The sequence below is a fragment of the Danio rerio genome, chromosome 13, assembly GCF_049306965.1.
Source record: "Danio rerio strain Tuebingen ecotype United States chromosome 13, GRCz12tu, whole genome shotgun sequence".
Lineage (NCBI taxonomy): Eukaryota > Metazoa > Chordata > Actinopteri > Cypriniformes > Danionidae > Danio > Danio rerio.
In genome coordinates this window covers 2,700,519-2,720,608 of record NC_133188.1, presented here as the reverse complement: position 1 = coordinate 2,720,608, position 20,090 = coordinate 2,700,519, and the positions used below count along the sequence as shown (strand labels likewise).

General features: G+C 38.7%; 2 protein-coding genes across 5 annotated transcripts in view; one reads left to right on the top strand and one right to left on the bottom strand.

The window, feature by feature from the left end:
- The window catches only part of fbxo9 (F-box protein 9), an 884,197-nt gene that overhangs the window by 500,294 nt on the left and 363,813 nt on the right, over nucleotides 1–20,090 (top strand). The window lies entirely within an intron of this gene.
- The window catches only part of wdr11 (WD repeat domain 11), a 96,258-nt gene that overhangs the window by 10,851 nt on the left and 65,317 nt on the right, over nucleotides 1–20,090 (bottom strand). For all 4 annotated transcript variants that reach the window (XR_012388567.1, XR_012388568.1, XR_012388569.1 and 1 more), the window contains exons 15-23: nucleotides 15,347–15,471; nucleotides 14,464–14,611; nucleotides 11,325–11,431; nucleotides 10,193–10,307; nucleotides 8,186–8,357; nucleotides 7,644–7,752; nucleotides 5,726–5,788; nucleotides 3,996–4,061; nucleotides 2,927–3,092 (exon numbers count right to left, since the gene is read on the bottom strand). Coding sequence is in view for 1 of the 4 variants with exons in the window: in NM_001423963.1 (NP_001410892.1) it covers nucleotides 2,927–3,092; nucleotides 3,996–4,061; nucleotides 5,726–5,788; nucleotides 7,644–7,752; nucleotides 8,186–8,357; nucleotides 10,193–10,307; nucleotides 11,325–11,431; nucleotides 14,464–14,611; nucleotides 15,347–15,471 (1,071 nt within the window). In the remaining 3 variants the exon portion in view is untranslated. The remainder of the gene's footprint in view (nucleotides 1–2,926; nucleotides 3,093–3,995; nucleotides 4,062–5,725; nucleotides 5,789–7,643; nucleotides 7,753–8,185; nucleotides 8,358–10,192; nucleotides 10,308–11,324; nucleotides 11,432–14,463; nucleotides 14,612–15,346; nucleotides 15,472–20,090) is intronic.

Below are 20,090 nucleotides of genomic sequence, written 5' to 3'. Positions count from 1 at the left end.
TGTTTATTAGCAATTATAAAGTATGATTTATATATTCCTAATCCTACCGATACTTAAACCCAACTACTACCCTAATATTAATAAGCAGCTTATTAGTAGTTTATTGAGCTAAAAGTCTTAATTAATGGTTTGTTAATAGTGTGGATTGTAAATTAGAATAAAGTGTGAACATTAGGGAGGCTCTGATCAGAGTTTTTGCAGCCGAGTACCAATTTCTTGTGATGATGATCGGCCGATACAGAGTACCGATTCTGATGCTTCAAGCTTTATTCAAGCACATTTTCCCTTTAAGTATGATACTTAAGTGGAGATCTTGCCTTACCGAGGAAAATAAAGGAAGGATGCTGCAAATAATCCCAACCATTTAGTGTGGACATATAATAGCCAGAAGCAGCTTTACAGAAAATATCTGACGCCCCACGCATCATTCACCTCCTCACGTGTTGTGGCTACTGTAGGCTATGTATTATATACGCGAGCGCACGTGCGTCTTCCTCTGCTTGTAAACTCATAAACAAACCCCTGCGATCAGTTCATGAGATCAGCCAGATTGGCGAGTACCGATAGAGTCATTACATGTGATTATGGATACTGATCTTTAGCCGATTGATCGGAGCATCCCTAGTGAACACTTTTATAATGATCTATTTCTTGTGTCGATTTTTACAAGGATTTTTATGAATGATCAGATACAAATGTCTTGCACAGGACTAGCAGAAGTACTTTTTCCTCCCCTCAGTAATGCATACTAGCTCTGTATAATGACATTTTTTAATTTTCGGTGGAAACTGAACAAATTCAAGGATTCAGATCTCATGGTAGTTTTTTTTTCTCTATTTAGAGAGAGTAAGTGTCTAATTTAATGAAAGCCCTGCAGTCCTGCTGAATATGGATGTGTTAATATTCCAGGTTTTCCCTCCCCAGATGAACAGTGTCATACATTCATCAGTTTAACTTTACTTCGCTCTGAATATAAACTCCTGCTGACTTTCTCAAAGGAATCTTCTTGGCACAATGTTTCGGTGTTTTTGGAGCTTCTGTAATAATTTTCCGATCCTAAGATACACTGATGCATTTTTTATTTTATTTTTTAATGGAATCCAAACAGTGACCAATTTTAGTTTTGTTCAGTCGGCAGAAAAAGAGTGAATTATTGATTATTAAGCATTATAGTATGTTGTCTGTAAAATAATGCATGTGATCTGTGTATGTCCAGGCATCATTATATCAAGACATAGATACAGATGTGTAAAAAAGCAAAAAGTAATAAAAGTATTCGGTTCATATATGAAAATTTAGAGTATAACATATATTTTGAGTAATAATAAAAAAAATATATATAATAAAAAAATATATAATATTTTATTTAAAATAAATTATATATATATATATATATATATATATATATATATATATATATATTATAAATAACAATATTTATATATTTATATTTTATATTTATATTATAAATAACAATACAATTAATTAAATATAACATAACATAATAATTTATAATATAATATAATATAACATAATATGATATATAATAAACAAATTGACCCAATAGTAAATTAATAATGTGCTGATATTAATTTAAAAGCATCAGTTTAAAATTTGATGAATATAAATAATAAAAATATAAATAATAAAATACAATAAAAATTATAACAAGCTCAGGAAAAAAAAGCAATTTTAATTCGTATATGATTTCAATAAATAATTTAGTAAGCGCAATTGTTGTTTCCGATTTTTAATTTTATTGCCAATAATAAAGGAAATAAAAAAATAACGATCAACCAATTAAAATAAAGCATTAGTTTTACTTTAACGTTTACTGTCATTTTACTTGTTTCAAACCTTTATGAGTTCCGTTGAACACAAAAGGAAGATATTTAGAAGAATGCTGAAAACCTGTAACCGTTGACTTCCATTGTTATTTGTTATCCCTTCTATGGAAACCAATGGTTATAGGTTTCCAGCATTCTTCAAAATATCTTATTTAGTTTTCAACAGAAGAAAGAAACTCATGTAACCTCAAATATCCACATGAGGCTTAATAAATAGTGAGTTCATTTTGATTTTTGGGTGAACTGTCCCTTTAAAGTTTCCCAGAGATGGGTTGCGGCTGGAAGGGCATCCGTTGCGTAAAAACTTGCTGGATAAGTTGGCGGTTCATTCTGCTGTGGCGACCCCGGATTAATAAAGGGACTAAGCTGACAAGAAAATGAATGAATAAATGTCCCTTTAAAGTAAATAAGTCCATGGCTCATTATGAAAAATGATTTACATTTTACTATCCCTCTGAATAAAGTGTTAATATTAATTGCAGTTTAAAAGTCGGGTAGATGACTTGTCTACAATAAAACAAAACAGAAGCTCAGGATAAACAGCAAATTATACTTTTAACCCATTTTAAATAGATTGTTTTATTCTCAATCATTGACTCACATTTAACTTAGTTTGAAGAATAGTTTAAGAATCCTGAAAACCTGTAACCATTGACTTCCATAGTAGTCTCTTCGATGAAAGTTAATGGCTACTGGTTTCAAGCAACATTCTTCAAAATATCTTCTTTTGTGTTCAACAGAACTGAAACGAGTCAAATGTGAGTAAATGACTGAGAGTTTTCAGTTTTGGGTGAACTATCGCTTTAATTTGATTGGTTGATTATTTGTCTTGTTTATTTTATTATTAGTGATGGAATTAAAAAACAATTGTGCTTATTGAATTATTAGTTGAAATCATACACAATTAAAATATCCTATTTAGCGTTCAACAGAAGAAAGAAACTCATGGAAACTCAGATAACCACACGAGGCTGAGTAAAAAGGGAGTCAATTGTGGATGAACTATCCCTTAAAATAAAGTGTTAATATTAATCCCATCAGTTTAAAAGTCGAGTAGATGAGGTGTTTTGAGCTCAAACCTGGAAGAAGGAGCTTTCACAGAGGATGTCATGGCAGATGTCCAGATGACTGGCTGCCGCTTGGCCTTCTGGGACGGATTCGTTGGACTGAGCGCTCTGAGCAAACGCCTGGATGTAATGAGAAGCCACCGTCCAGAACTGAAGGTCTGATTCATCACCGAACAGCCTGATAAAATATAAATGAAGGAGAGAAACCCCGGAGCAACAGAAGAGTTCCTCAGTTTATCCAGCAGACAAGACCGTCAAACCAACATTAAATAGGTTAACATTAAAGAAGACCTATTATGCAAAAAATATCTTTTATAAGAGGTTTAAACATGAACAGTGTGTTATTATAACCAGCTTCTAATGATAAACACGTATTCATTATTCATTTTATAATCAGACTTGATTGTACAGACTTTGATTGACATTCTCCCTTTGTACGTGTCATCAGAGGGTAAAAGCCCCGCCCTCTAGGGACCATCTCTGCCTCATTAGCATAGGATGTTAGTCTTGTTTTAAAGTAATTAAGTCACATAATTAAGTCTCTGATGTCTAGAGTGTGTGTAGTGAAGTTTCAGCTCAAAATACCACACAAACGATGTTTTCTATCTCACTGAACCTGCCCCTTTTAGGCTTTGATCCTAATTGTGGCGTTTCAGGTGACTGTCGCTTTAAATTCAAATGAGATTGTGCTATTTTTCTAAAGAGGGCGGAGCTACAAATGCCTGTGAGTCAGATTCAAAATTGGCTGAAACTCCAATAGTAATCAGCTGCTTCTCACTTAGGTCTGTTTATGCTAATGAGGGAGGGATGGTCAATAATAGGCGGGGCTTTCCTCCTCTAATGACACGTACAAAGAGAAAATGTCAATCAAAGTGTTTCTGCAGACTGTTTCTATCAAGTCTGATTATAAAAGACACAATTAATTTAATTTTTAGCATTACAGGCTGGCTATATTCACACATTTTTCTACACAACTGTGCTTAAATCATTTATAATAAGGATTTTTGCATATTATGTCCCCTTTAAGACAGTTTAGGAGCCAGTGTGACAGTTTTGCATCCTGATCTAAACTGAGACTCACCGAGACACAAGCAGGCAGCGCTGCAGCAGGCTCAGATTGGGATCCTGCAGGACACTTTTGATGTCACTAAGTGGGAAGAAAATATTTTTCAGCACGCTCAGGGGAAAAAATGTGCTCCTCATATGTAAAATGAATGAAATTATTAGATGAGAGAGGGCAGCGTGCTCTTTTAAGAAGCTCTTCATGTAAAAGTGCGAGTGTGTTTGAGAATAATTGTGTTCTGCTTTTATTTAGCGGTGCTTCAGGCGGAAAGAAACTGCCTTTCTTGCATTACAGAATTATAACATAAACTATGCCATGCTTTTTTTCTGGACATGTATTTACTATATGTACACCTGTTTACTAAATAACTGCGGGTTAACTATTCTGATATACACTCACCGGCCACTTTATTAGGTACACCCTACTAGTACCGTGTTGGAACCCTTTTGCCTTCAGAACTGCCTTAATGGCAGAGATTCAGCAAGCTACTGGGAATATTTATCAGAGATTTTGCTCCATATTGACATGATAACCTCACGCAGTTGCTGCAGATTTGCCGGCTGCACATCCATGATGCCAATCTCCCGTTCCACCACATCCCAAAGTGCTCTATTGGATTGAGAGCTGCTGACTGTGGAGGCCATTTGAGTACAGTGAACTCATTGTCATGTTCAAGAAACCAGTCTGAGATGATTCACGCTTTATGACATGGTATGTTATCCTGCTGGAAGTAGCCATCAGAAGATGGAGACACTGTGCTCATAAAGGGATGGACATGGTCAGCAACAATCCTCAGGTAGGCTGTGGCGTTGACTCGATGCGCAATTAGTGCTAATGGGCTCAAAGTGTGCAAAGATAATCTCCCCCACACCATTACACCACCACCAGCAGCCTGAACCTTTGATACAAGGCAGGATGGATCCATGCATCCATATTGTTGATGCCAAATTCTGACCCGACCATCCAAATGTGGCAGCAGAAATGGAGACTCATCAGAGCAGGCAACGTTTCTCCAATCTTCTATTGTCCAGTTTTGGTGAGTCTGTGTGAATTGTAGCCTCAGTTTCCTGTTCTAAGCTGACAGGAGCGGCACCCGGTGTGCTCTTCTGCTGCTGTAGCCCATCCGCCTCAAGGTTGGACGTGTTGTGTTCAGAGATGCTCTTCTGCAGACCTCAGTTATATAGAGTGCTTATTTGAGTTACTCTTGCCTTTCTATCTGCTGGAACCAGTCTGGCCATTCTTCTCTGGCATCAACAAGGCATTTGCGCTAACAGAACTGCCGCTCACTGGATATTTCCTCTTTTTCAGACCATTTTCTGTAAACCCTACAGATGGTTGTGTGTGAAAATCCCAGTAGATCAGCAGTTTCTGAAATACTCAGACCAGCCCGTCTGGCACCAACAACCACGCCACATTCAAAGTCACTTAAATCCCATTCCTTCCCCATTCTGATGCTCGGTGTGAATTTCAGCAGATCGTCTTGATCATGTCTACATGCCAGGCATTGAGTTGCTGCCATGAAGAAATTTGATTAGGCATATTAGAAATTTGCGATAACGAGCAGTTGGACAGGTGTACCTAATAAAGTGGCCAGTGAGTGCACAATAACTTTACCTGTTAAAAGCGATTAGTTACTAGTTAATCAGTTAAAGTTATTAAGTTATGTGCACCTTTTGTAAAGCTGCTTTGAAACAACAATTATGTAAAGCGCTATACAAATACACTTGACTTGAATTGAATGTACGTACTTGGAGAGAGAGTTGAGCTGTTCCTGGATCAGTCCCTTGATTTCATCTTTCTCTTTGTAGTCTCTAAAGATAGAAACACAGAATTCAAAATTGTGCTTTGATTTGAAATATTCACAGCTTAAATAAACAGCTTTGTGAAATTTCAGGAGCTAAATTAAGCAGTTCAGGGGCCTCATGTATCAACGCTGCGTACGCACAAAAACTTTGTGTACGCCAGGTTTCACGCTCAGAATCGCTCACGTTTGGATTTACTAACAATGAACTGAATGTGGGAATGTGCGCAGCTTCAAGGCAGCTTTCTGGCAGGCGTACGCACATTTTTTGTGCGTGTCTGTTTTATTTCCATTGGCGACTCCTCGAGGCAGTTGTGTTAAATTCCTCTCTACAAAGTGTCTGAGCCTTGCAATGGCAGCTGTATGAGACGGGTTCAGCAGGTATATAAGGTTTCCATACCATACAGTTGACCAGCTAAACATTAAAGCACAATTTGCAGCAGTCGCCTGTTTTCCCAATGTAATCTGAGCGATCTACTGCACGCACATTGCTATAAAGACACTATCTGAAGATGAATTTGCATTCGTGAATCAGAAACATTTCCATTCAATAAATGTGCAAATAAAATATGATGCTTATTGATATGAACTTATTGATGATTCCTACTTGTCTTTCTCGTAATTAATAGTTGGCAAAATCTGATATGTAGCGGGGGAAAAAACAAGAAAGCGTTCATCAGACGCTGGATTCGAGTCGAGTTCATGCTCGAACGTATCAATTTATGATCACATACGTCTAACGAGTAGTGCCACTGAGACTGTTAAGCGTCCTGCAACATTTTACAGATATAAACCACACTATTTCTTTTTTTAATGCACTCAGTGCGATGTTCAGACCCAACTGTGTTAACCGCATCAGCTAAACTCTCCCACTCTATTTTTTTCTTTTGTTGTTAATTCCAGAGAACAAACTTGCAAATAACACCACTTTTCTCCGGTCTACCTCCGAAAGCAGCACCTCCAATTCACATTCTGTTCAAAGTTTCTCTTTTTGCTTGCTTTTGCCGTTGCTTTTTCGTTGGGTTTTTCCATTAGCATAGTCATTAGCATATTCATACGGGGGAGGAGGCAGGGCGGGGTTTTGTGCTCGTGCATGTTGCGCTCAGTTTCACGTTCATTCAGATGTACAAAAGAATATGCGTGAGATTCGGCGTACGCAGTGTTTCATACATCTGAATTTTTTTCTGCGTACGCACATTTACAGCTTTGTGCGTACGCAATGTTTTAGTAAGATTTCCACGCAAGTCTTCGTACATGAGGCCCCAGGTCACTACAACACACGCAGTTAATTCAATGTATTATTTTTTTCAGTCAGTCCTATTCGACGGCGAGGCAGTGGCGCAGTAGGTAGTGCTGTCGCCTCACAGCAAGAAGGTCGCTGGTTCAAACCTCGGCTCTGTTGGCATTTCTGTGTGGAGTTTGCATGTTCTCCCTGCGTTCACGTGGGTTTCACCAGGGTGCTCCGGTTTCCCCCACAGTCCAAAGACATGCAGTACAGGAGAATTGGGTAGGCTAAATTGTCCGTAGTGTATGAGTGAGTGTGTGGATGATTCCCAGAAATGGGTTGCGGCCGGAAGGGCATCCTCTGCGTAAAAACTTGCTTTATAAGTTGGCGGTTCATTCCGCTGTGGCGACCCCAGATTAACAAAGGGACTAAGCCGACAAGAAAATGAATGAATGAATGAGTCCTATTCAACAAGCTTTTTATTCCAATACTTTTGGCATTGATTTTGTTCCATATAAAACAAGCTAAATAACCTGCCAATGGGGTAAACTAAATAATCTACAAATATTATCAACAGTGTGAGCAAAGACATAGGCAGAGGACTGTGAACATATAGGAATGTGATGAATCCGTCACGCACACTTGAGTGATGTCCATGGTGAAAGTGTCCATCCACGGCTGCAGCAGCAGGAAAGCCTTTAGTGTGAGTGCAGCACGCGGCAGGAGGAGATACGGACACCACACTGGATCTGAAACAGACACACACACACAGAAATGGTGAGGTGGCTAACTCTTCTAAAACCCCATTCCAAATATTTCTGAAAAATTGTCTACTTTACGGCATCCAATCCACAGATACAGGGACACTGGAGCGTTTCAAAGTCAGGTCTATCAGCTGGTTTGCCTATAAGCTGACATATGAGCGATGCACTGATGAATCGCTGCTTTAAAACGCTCCAGTGTCCCTGTATCTGTGATTACACTTAGTAAACAGCGGTGAGTTCGGTGAACTGATGACCTTCACGGCCAATCACAGTTATTTCTGTTGAGCTTGTGAACACAATGGCAAATCAGCGCTGTTTAAGTACATGCTCAAATGTTCACGGGAAATGGATGTCTTTAAAATTACAGTATTGATTGGTATTAAATTCCAGTATCGTGACAACTCTAGCAGACGCCGACCTGTCAGGTCCTGCTCATCCATCCTGTAACTGGCGGACTTCATGGCCATCTCCAGCACTCTGACACAGCCGTCATCTGACGCCAGCACCACTTTATCAGACGTGCACCAGTCGATATCCAGGATTCTGTAGTTAACATTGCGACCCACTCTGATGCTGCTCACCATCTGCACCTGGACAAAGCAGACGACAGGTTAACATTAAGGTACACATGAAATCAAAACTAACCCTACTGAGTCTGTTAGCTCACATTGTTGGTTTAGTGCTGAACAATTCATCTGTGGGTGTTATAAAAAGGAAATAGTTTGCCCTTGTAATCTAAAATCTGCTAGGTTGTAATAACTCTTCCCAATCTTTCTGTATGTATCTATCTATCTATCTATCTATCTATCTATCTATCTATCTATCTATCTATCTATCTATCTATCTATCTATCTATCTATCTATCTATCTATCTATCTATCTATCTATCTATCTATCTATCCATCCATCCATCCATCCATCTATCGTTCTATCTATCTATCGTTCTATCTATCTATCTTTCTATATATCGTTCTATCTATCGTTCTATTTATCGTTCTATCCATCTATCTATCCATCCATCCATCCATCCATCCATCCATCTATCGTTCTATCTATCTATCGTTCTATCTATCTATCTTTCTATATATCGTTCTATCTATCGTTCTATTTATCGTTCTATCCATCTATCCATCCATCCATCCATCCATCCATCCATCCATCCATCCATCCATCCTTCCATCCATCCATCCATCCATCCATCCATCCATCTATCTATCGTTCTATCTATCGTTCTATCTAACTATCCATCTATCTATCCATCCATCCATCTATTTATCATTCTATCCATCCATCCATCTATCTATCTATCAGCCTACCTAAACCCACCCACCCACTCATCATCCATCCATCCATCTATATATCTATCTATGTTCAGCCCTTCAGCTATCCATCCGTCCATCCACCCATCCACCCATCCATCCATCCATCCATCCATCCATCTATCTATCTATCTATCTATCTATCTATCTATCTATCTATCTATCTATCTATCTATCGTTCTATCTATCCATCCATCTATCTATCGTTCTATCTATCTATCTATCTATCCATCCATCCATCCATCCATCCATCCATCTATCTATTTATCATTCTATCTATCTATCTATCTATCTATCCATCCATCCATCCATCCATCCATCTATCTATCTATCTATCTATCCATCCATCTATCTATCGTTCTATCTATCTATCCATCCATCCATCCATCTATCTATTTATCATTCTATCTATCTATCTATCTATCTATCTATCTATCTATCTATCTATCTATCTATCTATCTATCTATCTATCTATCCATCCATCTATCAACCTACCTAAACCCACCCACCCATCCATCCGTCCATCTATATATCTATCTATGTTCAGCCCTTCAGCTATCCGTCCATCCACCCATCCACCCACCCACCCATCCATCCATCCATCCTTCCTTCCTTTCTTCTATCTATCTATCTATCTATCTATCTATCTATCTATCTATCTATCTATCTATCTATCTATCTATCTATCTATCTATCTATCTATCTATCTATCTATCTATCTATCTATCTATCTATCTATCTTCAAACTATTTCATACAAAACAAACTACTTCCAACAGGCTTTTTTTAAGCCACCATCAGTTTTTACACTTTAACATCGAGTGTGAAGCACACCCAAAATTGCAAGATGGTTTTACAGAAACATGGAAAGTGTCTGGTGCATAGGGAGAGAGAGTGAGAGAGAGAGAGTGAGTAATGTTTGCTCTTGAATGCAAGTCTGGGTTCTGGGTCTGTGCTTGGCATGTGTAGTATTTACTCATGTATCCGCCTGCATGCTGATGACTGTGGACAACTTTGGTTTCACACACACACACACACACACCTGTAAAGCAGTAGTGCTTCTGTATGTGCAAACGCGATACAGTGATGCTTTTGCAAACACAAACCTCTTTAGTGTCCCAGACCTCAGCTCCATCTGTGTACATCACCAAGAGTTTCTGGTTGCCTTTTCCAGGAGCAAAGCGTATCTTCTTCACCCAGCCGCGGTGTGTAGGAACACCTCTGAACAACAGAAATGAGTGCGACATGTTAGCAGCACACTTCTAGATTTCTACATTTTTTCTGCTGGAGAAAGTATTATTTCTTTTACTTTGGATGAAATAGAAATAATACATAAAAAAAAAAATATTAGCCCCTTATGAAATTATTATTTTTTCTTCAATTGGCTACAGAACAAAACACTGTTGTCCAATAATTTACTTAACCTATCATGCCAAGTTAACCTAATTAACCTAGTTAAGCCTTTTATTGCACTTTAAGCTGAATATCTTGCAAAACACTGAATATAATAAAATATCAGCTCTATGTCAGTTGTCTTTTCAACATCTTTTCAGCCTAATGAACACTTGTGAGACTTGAGGTAATTTTTATTTTATTTTTTTGCCAGTTTTGCTGATAGGCAGTGTAATATTTAAATGTAATTATGGACAGCAGTTTTTGAGATTTTTAAAGTTTCCCTATTTAAAGGGGACAGTTCACTCAAACACATTTATGAGTTATTTTCATCTGTTGAAAGTAGACAGTGAGTAAAATCAAAGACTACAGATTACACAAGACGTGTCACTCGTATCTTTTTGAATGGGGAAAAGTTTAACGGACAATATGGCGAATGAAGCCCCGCCTACTAGTACAGGAGCCAATCATTGATCGCTATATGGTGTATAAAGCCTCCCTTCTAGTACAGGAGCCAATCACCAATCGCTATAGGCTGATGATACTCCAGGGGAGGGGCTCAGACCTGACGTGAGTTCCGGCAGATTTTGTGTGATTTGGGTGTTTAGAAATGAAACTAAAGAGACAGCTGTTGTTTAATTTTATTGGTGATTCCTAATATGAAATTTAATCGTAAACTGTGCAAGCAATTTTAGAGAATCTGATGATTCCCCATTCAGACAGAATGCCTGAGCATACTGCTTGAGAAGTGTTTCAAAGATGGCAGCCGAGTGAAATAAAATTGGATTTTTGGATGAACTCGAGAAACTCTGGACTTGCTAAGAATTTAAAAATAAATATTTGTACCTTGAAAGACGGGCCTTCAGGTCCCAAAAGTTGAGGTTTCCATCAACATCTCCCAGAACTAGAGTGTCTCCTTTCCATGCAATACAGGCAATGCTTCCCATACTGCCCTGAAAACAGAAAAACAAGGCATGAGACGTGCCACAATCCCAACACAGCTGTCCTGCACTACTGCATTCAAATATTAGTTTTCCTTCAGCTTAGTCCCTTATTTTTTTAGGTGTCGCCACAGCGAAATGAACTGCCAACTACTCCAGGCTATGTTTTACGCTGTCCTTCCAGCTGTAACCCAGTACTGAGAAACACCCATACAGACTCTTATTCACACACACACTTATACACTATGGCCAATACAGTTCATCCAATTCCCCTATAGCGCATGTGTTTGGACTGTGGGACCCGGAAGAGTGGGGTGGTGGTATTGGTTGTTGGGGGGGTGGGGGTTGCTGGGGGCTGGGGTTGAATGGGTCTTCCAAAACGAGGATAGGAAGTAAAGTTTGGCTGGATATTTATGTTAAATGTGGAAAAATCCAGTGAAATAATCCAGTGATCACCAAAAAGGGAAAGTCCCAGAGTAAAGTGAGAAAATATGATACACCGGAGAATTTCCGGAACGACTTTACTGGTAAATTAAAAAAAGCGCTGTTCACACAGGCGAGGACGTTACGGAATTTTTCCGGAAAAGAGCATTCACACATCCATTGTCAAATGCCGATAAATTCTGACATCATTAGCTAGAAATGAGCTCTAAACAGCTGCGCTTGTGTTTGTAAACATTTGACTACATTACAAACTCTTTGGATGGATCAGTATTGAGTACAACTCCAATGAAAACATATAGAGCAACACTTTCGCATGTCGAGATGTTCATGATATGTGTGTGTGCTGGCGCTATGGGCGCTCACGGGCACACGCAAAGCTTGAAGGTAAACAAACAACGGATTATCATAAACATTTTATCCATAATTATTTACACAGTTGGCATTAAGAAGGAACATAGAAACGTTATCTGACTAACATCTAATAGCTAAAGATGTCTGGAAAAATATTCAAGGGCTTTTATTCTCATAAACTGCGCGCACGTGAATGCGTCTGACTGTTGTGATTGGCTAAAGCAGGTGTCTCACGTCAGCACGTTCTAGACGTGGACGCGCTTATTACGGCAATCTTCCTTCTGCATTCACACAGCGCAGCATTCCGGCAAATTACCGGTAATGTTACAACTTCTCTTTCCAGAAAATAGCCAGAACGAATTTAACGATATTTTCAAAAAGGGCCTGTTCACACATACACACCTTCCAGAAAATTGCCGGTAATTTTCCGGAAAGGTCTGTGTGTGTGAAAGGGGCTTTTGTCAATATTTTGGAGTACACTAGATTATAGACATCCTTAAATCTAACAGATTAATATCTAATTAAACTATATTTATTTTTCATGAAAACGTAATTACTGTTTTCCATTTGATTTGTGTAAGAAGGTGTCACTTTATGCGGTCATTACTCTACATAAAGCAAGACTGCAACATTCAGAGAATTAACGCAACAAATGCAAAAGTGGAAATGAGCACAAGGGAAAGACACGAGAACCAAGAATGTGAGTTTTTGTGTCAGTGGTAATGCCGAAGACAGATATGGGTCGCGTATAAACAGACAACAGTGGAATGAACAGAAAATGGATCTGAACAAATGATCGGATATAAGCGCTGCGGCTTGTGAAAAAAGCCCTGCGGGAGATAAAAGGATAATGAGGACAAAGAAGGGAGCAATTTTCTCTTCATCTCCACTTTCATCTCAAAAGTTTGAAACCGCAGATTTTACACAAAACATCGCAATCACATGTTTGAAAACTCCTTTGATCCAAGCGGGTGATTGTGTACAGCTGTTTCCACCATACTTCATCTCAAGCTTTGACAAAAGACTGACTCCGCTTGCTTTGTGTTTGACTGACTCCTGAACATTAACAATGCAAAAATAAAGAAAGGAAGGAAGGAAGGGTGGCACGGTGACTCAGTGGTTAGAACTGGGACTTCACAGTAAGAAAGTTGCTGGTTCGAGTCCTAGCTGGTCCAGTTGGCATTTCTGTGTGGAGTTTGCATGTTCTCCCCGTGTAGGCGAGGGTTTCCTCTGGTTGCTTCACTTTCCACCACAGTCCAAACACATGCGCTATAGGGGAATTGGAGGAACTAAATTGTTCGTAGCGCATGTGTGTGTGTGTGTGTGTGTGTGTGTGTGTGTGTGTGTGTGAATGTTTCCCAGTACTGGGTTGCAGCTGCGTAAAATATATGCTGGAATAGTTGGTGGTTCATTCTGTTGTGGTGATTTCATTCTTTCTGAAGGAAAATGAATGAAATAAGAAAGGATACACAGTAAACATGCTGGGTTTTACACAATTCCTTCATGTCGTCCAACACAAATTAAGTTAGCTGAATTTAAAAAAACTATTAAGTTATACTAGAAAATGTAAGAATTGTGTTAGAACAAGCATCAAAATTTTTTTTTGACTTTATAAGGAGTCACAACCATCAAAATAAATGCTTTCAATATTCCGATGATGAACTTTTAACCATACTTTCGAATCAAATTACTATTATTCTTAGTTTCTGATCTTGCTTCGCATTAATTCACTTTAAAAAATAGATTTTTTTTGCTTGTTCAAACTACTTATTTAAAATGAGCTGAAACAACACAATTCTTGAGATTTCATTGGGACAACTTAATTTTTTTTAAGTTCAATCTAAAATGTATTAAAAGTGTGTTGGGACAACATGAATGAATTGTGTGGAACCCTGCATTTTTCACAGCGTTAGATCTACACAGCTCTTGAAGAGGGCGGGGCATGTCAGATACTATAGAGCATTTGATTGGTTATTATTTGGTATGAGGTGACGTTAAAAAAACACTGCTCCATTTAGGCGGAAGAGAAAAACTACAAGCTTTACATGTTTACATAAGTTTTATCTTCGAAACGCAAATTTTGCTGCTGTTTTACAGCACACTAGCTTATAGATATCTTAAAAACTAACAATTACTGATACTAACATCTAAAAAAACCTTTCTTTTAATTTCATGAGACCTTTAATGATTCAAATGCAACAGGAATGCTGTGTGTAGGATCATGCATCTGGCATAATAAAGACACTCACATCAGGAGGAATACGAGCGCCGTCCTTCACAGTGTTTCCTTCGACAGTGATGTGATAGACCTGACCGTCGGTGTCAGTAAACACAAAGTGTTCTCGGGCCGATATGCCCTGACTGCTTTCAGACTTACTCTCCGCATCCTGCAACAGACTGACAGACAGACAGCATTGTGAGAAACTCAAAGCAATTAGACTGGAGCGTGTAACACAGTGCAGGACCGAAGCTCAATTACTGAAGCAGCACTAGACGAGCTTAAGTCTGATTTATAATGGACAGACAATTGAACAACAACAAAAAATCTATAATTCATCCATTGTGTAATTCCAAACCTATAATATGTACTTAATTTCTTCAATAGAAACACATAATGAGAGTTTCTGAGGAACATCCGTCCACTCTTTTCTATATAAGAGCAGTAGAGAGTTGGACTATAATGATAACATTGATAAAATGAATACTCGTTATGTTGACTAGATTGCGTATTTTGTTCTTACAAACAGACGAAAATGTACAACTCCGGTCCATTGGAAATGTTGTGTCTCAGCCTACATTTTTGCTAAATGTAAAATGGTTGCTCCAGGTACATTTTGTCGAACATTTCAGATGAAAGATCCACTAGAGGGCGCTGTCTGCACTTTTGTAATCCTGAAATACGTTACGTAGTGGGACGTTAACACAAAAAACAAAACATTTTTATATGTTTAGCCTTTTGGTTTAGACGTTTACATCATTTTGGCCGTTCTCGTGGATGTGTGTAAACCTGGATGGCTTCGAAAATGTTTTTGTGTAGACGGTAAACTCTAAAATGTAATATTGATCATTTTATAATCCGTAAAACCTGTTCTTGTGTTTGTGATGAGTAAACGATGGTGATTTGGGTCAGACCTGATGACGGAGGACTCCACACTGCTCTGTTCTGCATCCGCGAGCGTGGTCTGTCTGGCCATGGCTTCTCGCGCCGCAAGCTGCTTCTTCTTCAGGCTTTTGAGGTTGTGTGAAGGAGACCACTCCTGTTTACACACAAATACATGCAATCAGTCACCGCACATGCTCAAATGCACCCACATGGCTGTCCTGAAACATTTTGAGGGGGGATAAATGCTTTTTTTATTTATTTTTTAAAGAAGTCATGTATTTTTAAATGCACTGTGATGGAAAAATGAATAGCCCTCCTGTGAAATTTAATTATAAATGTATTCACAGGATTTATCTAACTTCAGTTCGCCTCCATAGAATATTTCCCAATTGTTCTCAGTTGTGTTTCAAATGTAAATATTGGCACAGTGATGCATGTACTTTGGGACTGTGATAAAATCAAAATATACTGGAAAGAGATTCACAAAATTCTGTTAAAAACATTTAAATAAATAAATAAATAAATAAAATATATTGCAAATAAGAAATTAAAAAATGACAGAAAAAAAATGAATAATAAAAACATTATCAGACACTGCGCACAGAACGAGCAGTACGAAACATATAGGGCGAGAGAAGATTTTCCACTAATTCTAAACACTAAACACTAATTTAATCGATCGTGGATGTTTGGTTATCTTGAACGGATAAAAAAATTGTGAAAGAATGATGATAAAATACAAACTGTGTGTTACAAAAAATAAATTAAAAATATGTTTTTTATTAAATTTTTATTTAATAAAAAATTTTTTTTTTTATTAAATTTTTATTAAATTTTTTTAATAAATTAAAAAAGAATAAAAGTTTCACAGGAGGGCTAAAAATGTTGCCTTCAATTATACGTGTACTCCATCATTCAGAAATAATGGCCTGTTTCCACTGAGTGGTACGGTACTGTTCGGTTTGATTTGGTACACTTTTGTGGCCGTTTCCACTGTCAAAGGCGTACCGAACCAAACCGCACCGTACCACTTTTTCGGCACTCTTTCGAAAGGGTACCAAACACGAGAAAGGGTACCTGAAGGCGGAGCTAGATGTGCAGCTGAACACTATTGGTTTACAGAGATACATTATTCGCTTGCGCAACAAGCCAGAATGAAAACAAAAAAACCCACCATGTTTAAAATACACAGCGAGAGATTACAGTGGAATTATATATAAATATAATAACAAGCCATGGTCGATCTGGGCTCAAACAAACCTTGTCGTCGTGTTGATGAACAGCCACAAAGCCATGGAGTAGAGCAGATTTACCCTGTGCCTCATAGTTCTTTACGAGCCAGACTAAAGCGCGAGCGGTTTCGCCAGACCCCTCTCAACCTGCTAGACACCAGACATTCCAAGTTGGGAAAAGTCATTTCCGGGGGATACACAGTGGATTTGCGGGAGGTAGCGGGATAGTGTTTGTCTGTAGAGCGGGTGGTTGGGTGGGGTGTTGCGTTGAGTGAGCAACGTATCTGGGTAAGGGGGCGTGTGCGCGCGAGACGTACCCGAAGAGCATAAAGAGCAGTGAGAGTTGCACGCGCGACGCGACATAACATTACCTCAAGAGCGGTGGGGGTGAGTTGCGCGCGACGTATCTGAAGAGCTACGAGGGATGCGGTGGAGAGAGGGTTGTGCAACGTATTTATGGACCGGGCAGGAAGCGCGCGATTTCTGGAAGATTGTCATTCATTTGCGGGCATCCAGGAGTGTCTATGCATGGAACTTCCGGGAGACTTGGGATGTCTGCTAGACACTGACAAACGTGAGAGTGAAGCACGAAAAAAAGGAGAAGCCAAAGCACATTATTTCTTCAGCAAACTTTAACAAACTGCCTTGTTTTAATTTTTATCATCACCTTTTGGACTAATATAAACTGGGAATGATGGAATGACTCTAACAGAGGCTACCCTCTATAGATAAGAGGGTTTTCACTGACTGTAGGCTATAGTTTGTGTTGTTTTGAACCTAAAAAGGGACGAAATGTCTGCTGTGTGTAGTTCTTCTGTAGTTGGTAACATATCAAAGACTGTAAGGGGCTGTATGTGTTCATATATGTTCATTTATTTGTTTATTTTATATAACTGCAGACGTTAGAGTAGGCGATTTTGCACTGTCATTGATCTGCAGTTATAATCAAATCATGTTCATAGAAAGATTAGTAATAAACATTTATACACAAGTATTTAAGTGTGTAAAGCGTCTGTTTTGTAAGAAGTGCTTTCTTTATGATATGTGAGCGACCTGTACAGCTTTACTCTGACATTTATTTGTGGGAGAATGACCTGACTTACACTTTCTGTCGTACACCATGCCCACCAAACGAGTACCCCTTGGTAGTGGAAACGCAAGCCTGATAAAGCATACCGTACTGTACCAGTCAGTGGAAACGAGCCATAAAAGCCCATTTCAATATAAATGTTACTCTTTCAAAACTGTAACGACATTTTTTGCTCTTATAATTGCAGAGATTGTGAAGAGTTTTGCTTCGCTGTTATATTGAGATAGCAGTTGAGAGCAAGAGTCAGGCTTGGAGTGTCTATTGGCAGCAATCCCGGTGAGCTGCTCATAAATTGGATTGGCAGGACCTCTCTGACATAAAGGCACTATGACAGAAAGCATAGAGCTCTAGTTTATTTTTAATGAGAGACACCTGGGAAAATTGCAGGCTGTTATAGAAGAAGCAAAGCTGATGTGCAAGCCGTGCTCGTACAGCCCAAATCCCTCTTTAGGGCATTTAGGAACATTGTATAATGATTATTATATGTAAAACATAAATATTGCACGTAGTGTGAGGTGAGACACATGACATGGGAACCAAACTCCTGGGATGGAAATGGAAATATTTAGTGACTGCTTCTTTAAATTCAAATGAGATTGTGCTCTTTTTAAAAGAGGGCGGGGCTATAAATGCCTGTGTGTCAGCATGGTGGCAGATTCAAAAACAAGAACGTCCTATGCTAATGAGGGAGAGATGGTCACCAGTGGGCGGGGCTTTCCCCCTCTGATGACATGTACAAAGGGAGAATGTCAATCAAAGTGTTTCTGCAGACTGTACACTCAAGTCTGATCACAAAAAATACCATTAGAAGCTGGTTATATTCCCACAAAACTGTGTTTAACCCCCTTATAAATGTGATTTTTGCATAATAGGTGCCCTTAAAGATGTTTCTCTTTATTTAATCATATTTCTACTTCCCTCTGACAGGATTTTCTCATTTACAGAGCCTCTAAAGCGATCAACAAGATGAAACCAGACTTTTGATCCGTGTTTAATCCAATGCTCAATTTTCCCTTCTCCAAACCCATGCAAATAAGCGCATATTTAATTAGGCGATTTGCATAATTAAACGACATTTACGAAAACCACTAATTCCCAAAGTAATCAATCATCTGGAGAATTATGACGGCGTCTGTGATTAAATCTTCTCTTTGCTTACCTGGAGTGTTTTGCAAAATGTTCTTTGGCTGAATGTTAATGGGACACGCCACTACAACACATGACGGCAAGCCCACTACAATAAAGATGAAGGTAAATCTCCTCCACTTCATTTAACTTGTGTGTTATCACCAGCACCACCATCCAATCATGAGATAAAACTAAAGTAAAACATTAAGTAAGAAACTGGGGTCACACTTTACAATCAGGTTTCATTAGTTAATGTACACTACCTCTCTTATTTAGTCCCAGTAAATTGAAACTGTGTCAGTCCAGTCACTGCCTGACTAAAGTCTTGTTGTTATCCTAGTTTTAGAAACAACAAATAATAACTTGACTTCTAGTTGATCATTTGGTATCAGAAGTGGCTTATATGAAAGGCAAATACCTCTAGATTACACTTATTTTACCAAAATAAAATACGATCAAGGCTTGATTTTAAATGATTTCATTAGGACAGTAAGGTCTGACTTTGCTTACACTAAAGTCTCATCACTGAACAGAAATAATGTCCAGTATAGAATATAAAGTCCTGCTGCAGTGGAGACAGAATGAATATTGTGTCTGACTCCATCATGAGCTTGGAGGACTGCATCCATACATCTCTGACATGACTCAAATCACTGATTAATAAAGTCATCTGGAATGGCAAAGAAAGCGTTCCTGCAGGACTCCCAGAGTTCATCAAGACTCTTTGAACACATCTTCAACGCCTCCTCCATCTTACCCCAGACATGCTCAATAATGTTCATGTCTGGTGACTGGGCTGGCCAATCCTGGAGCAGCTTGATCTTCTCTGCTTTCAGGAGCTTTGATGTGGAGGCTGAAGTATGAGAAGGAGCGCTATCCTGCTGGAGAATTGTCCCTCTCCTGTGCTTTGTAATGTAATGGGCAGCACATATGTCTTGACACCTCAGGCTGTTGATGTTGATCATCCACTCTGCAGATCTCTCGCACGCCCCAATACTGAATGTAACCCCAAACCATGTTTCTCCTTCACCAAACTTGACTGATTTCTGTGAGAATCTTGGCTCCATGCAGGTTCAAGTAGGTTTTCTGCAGTATTGGTGATGATTGGGATGCAGATCAGCAGATGATTCATCAGAAAAATCCACCTTCTGACACTCCAAATGATCAACTAGAAGTCAGGTTATTACTTGATGATCTTGCAACTGGCATCGAGACTTTTGTCAGGTAGTGAGTTGACTTTATTAGTACCCGTAGGTAGATTCAAAGTTTGGCAATTGAAACAAACAATTAAATCATACACAAACATACCCACATATACACATA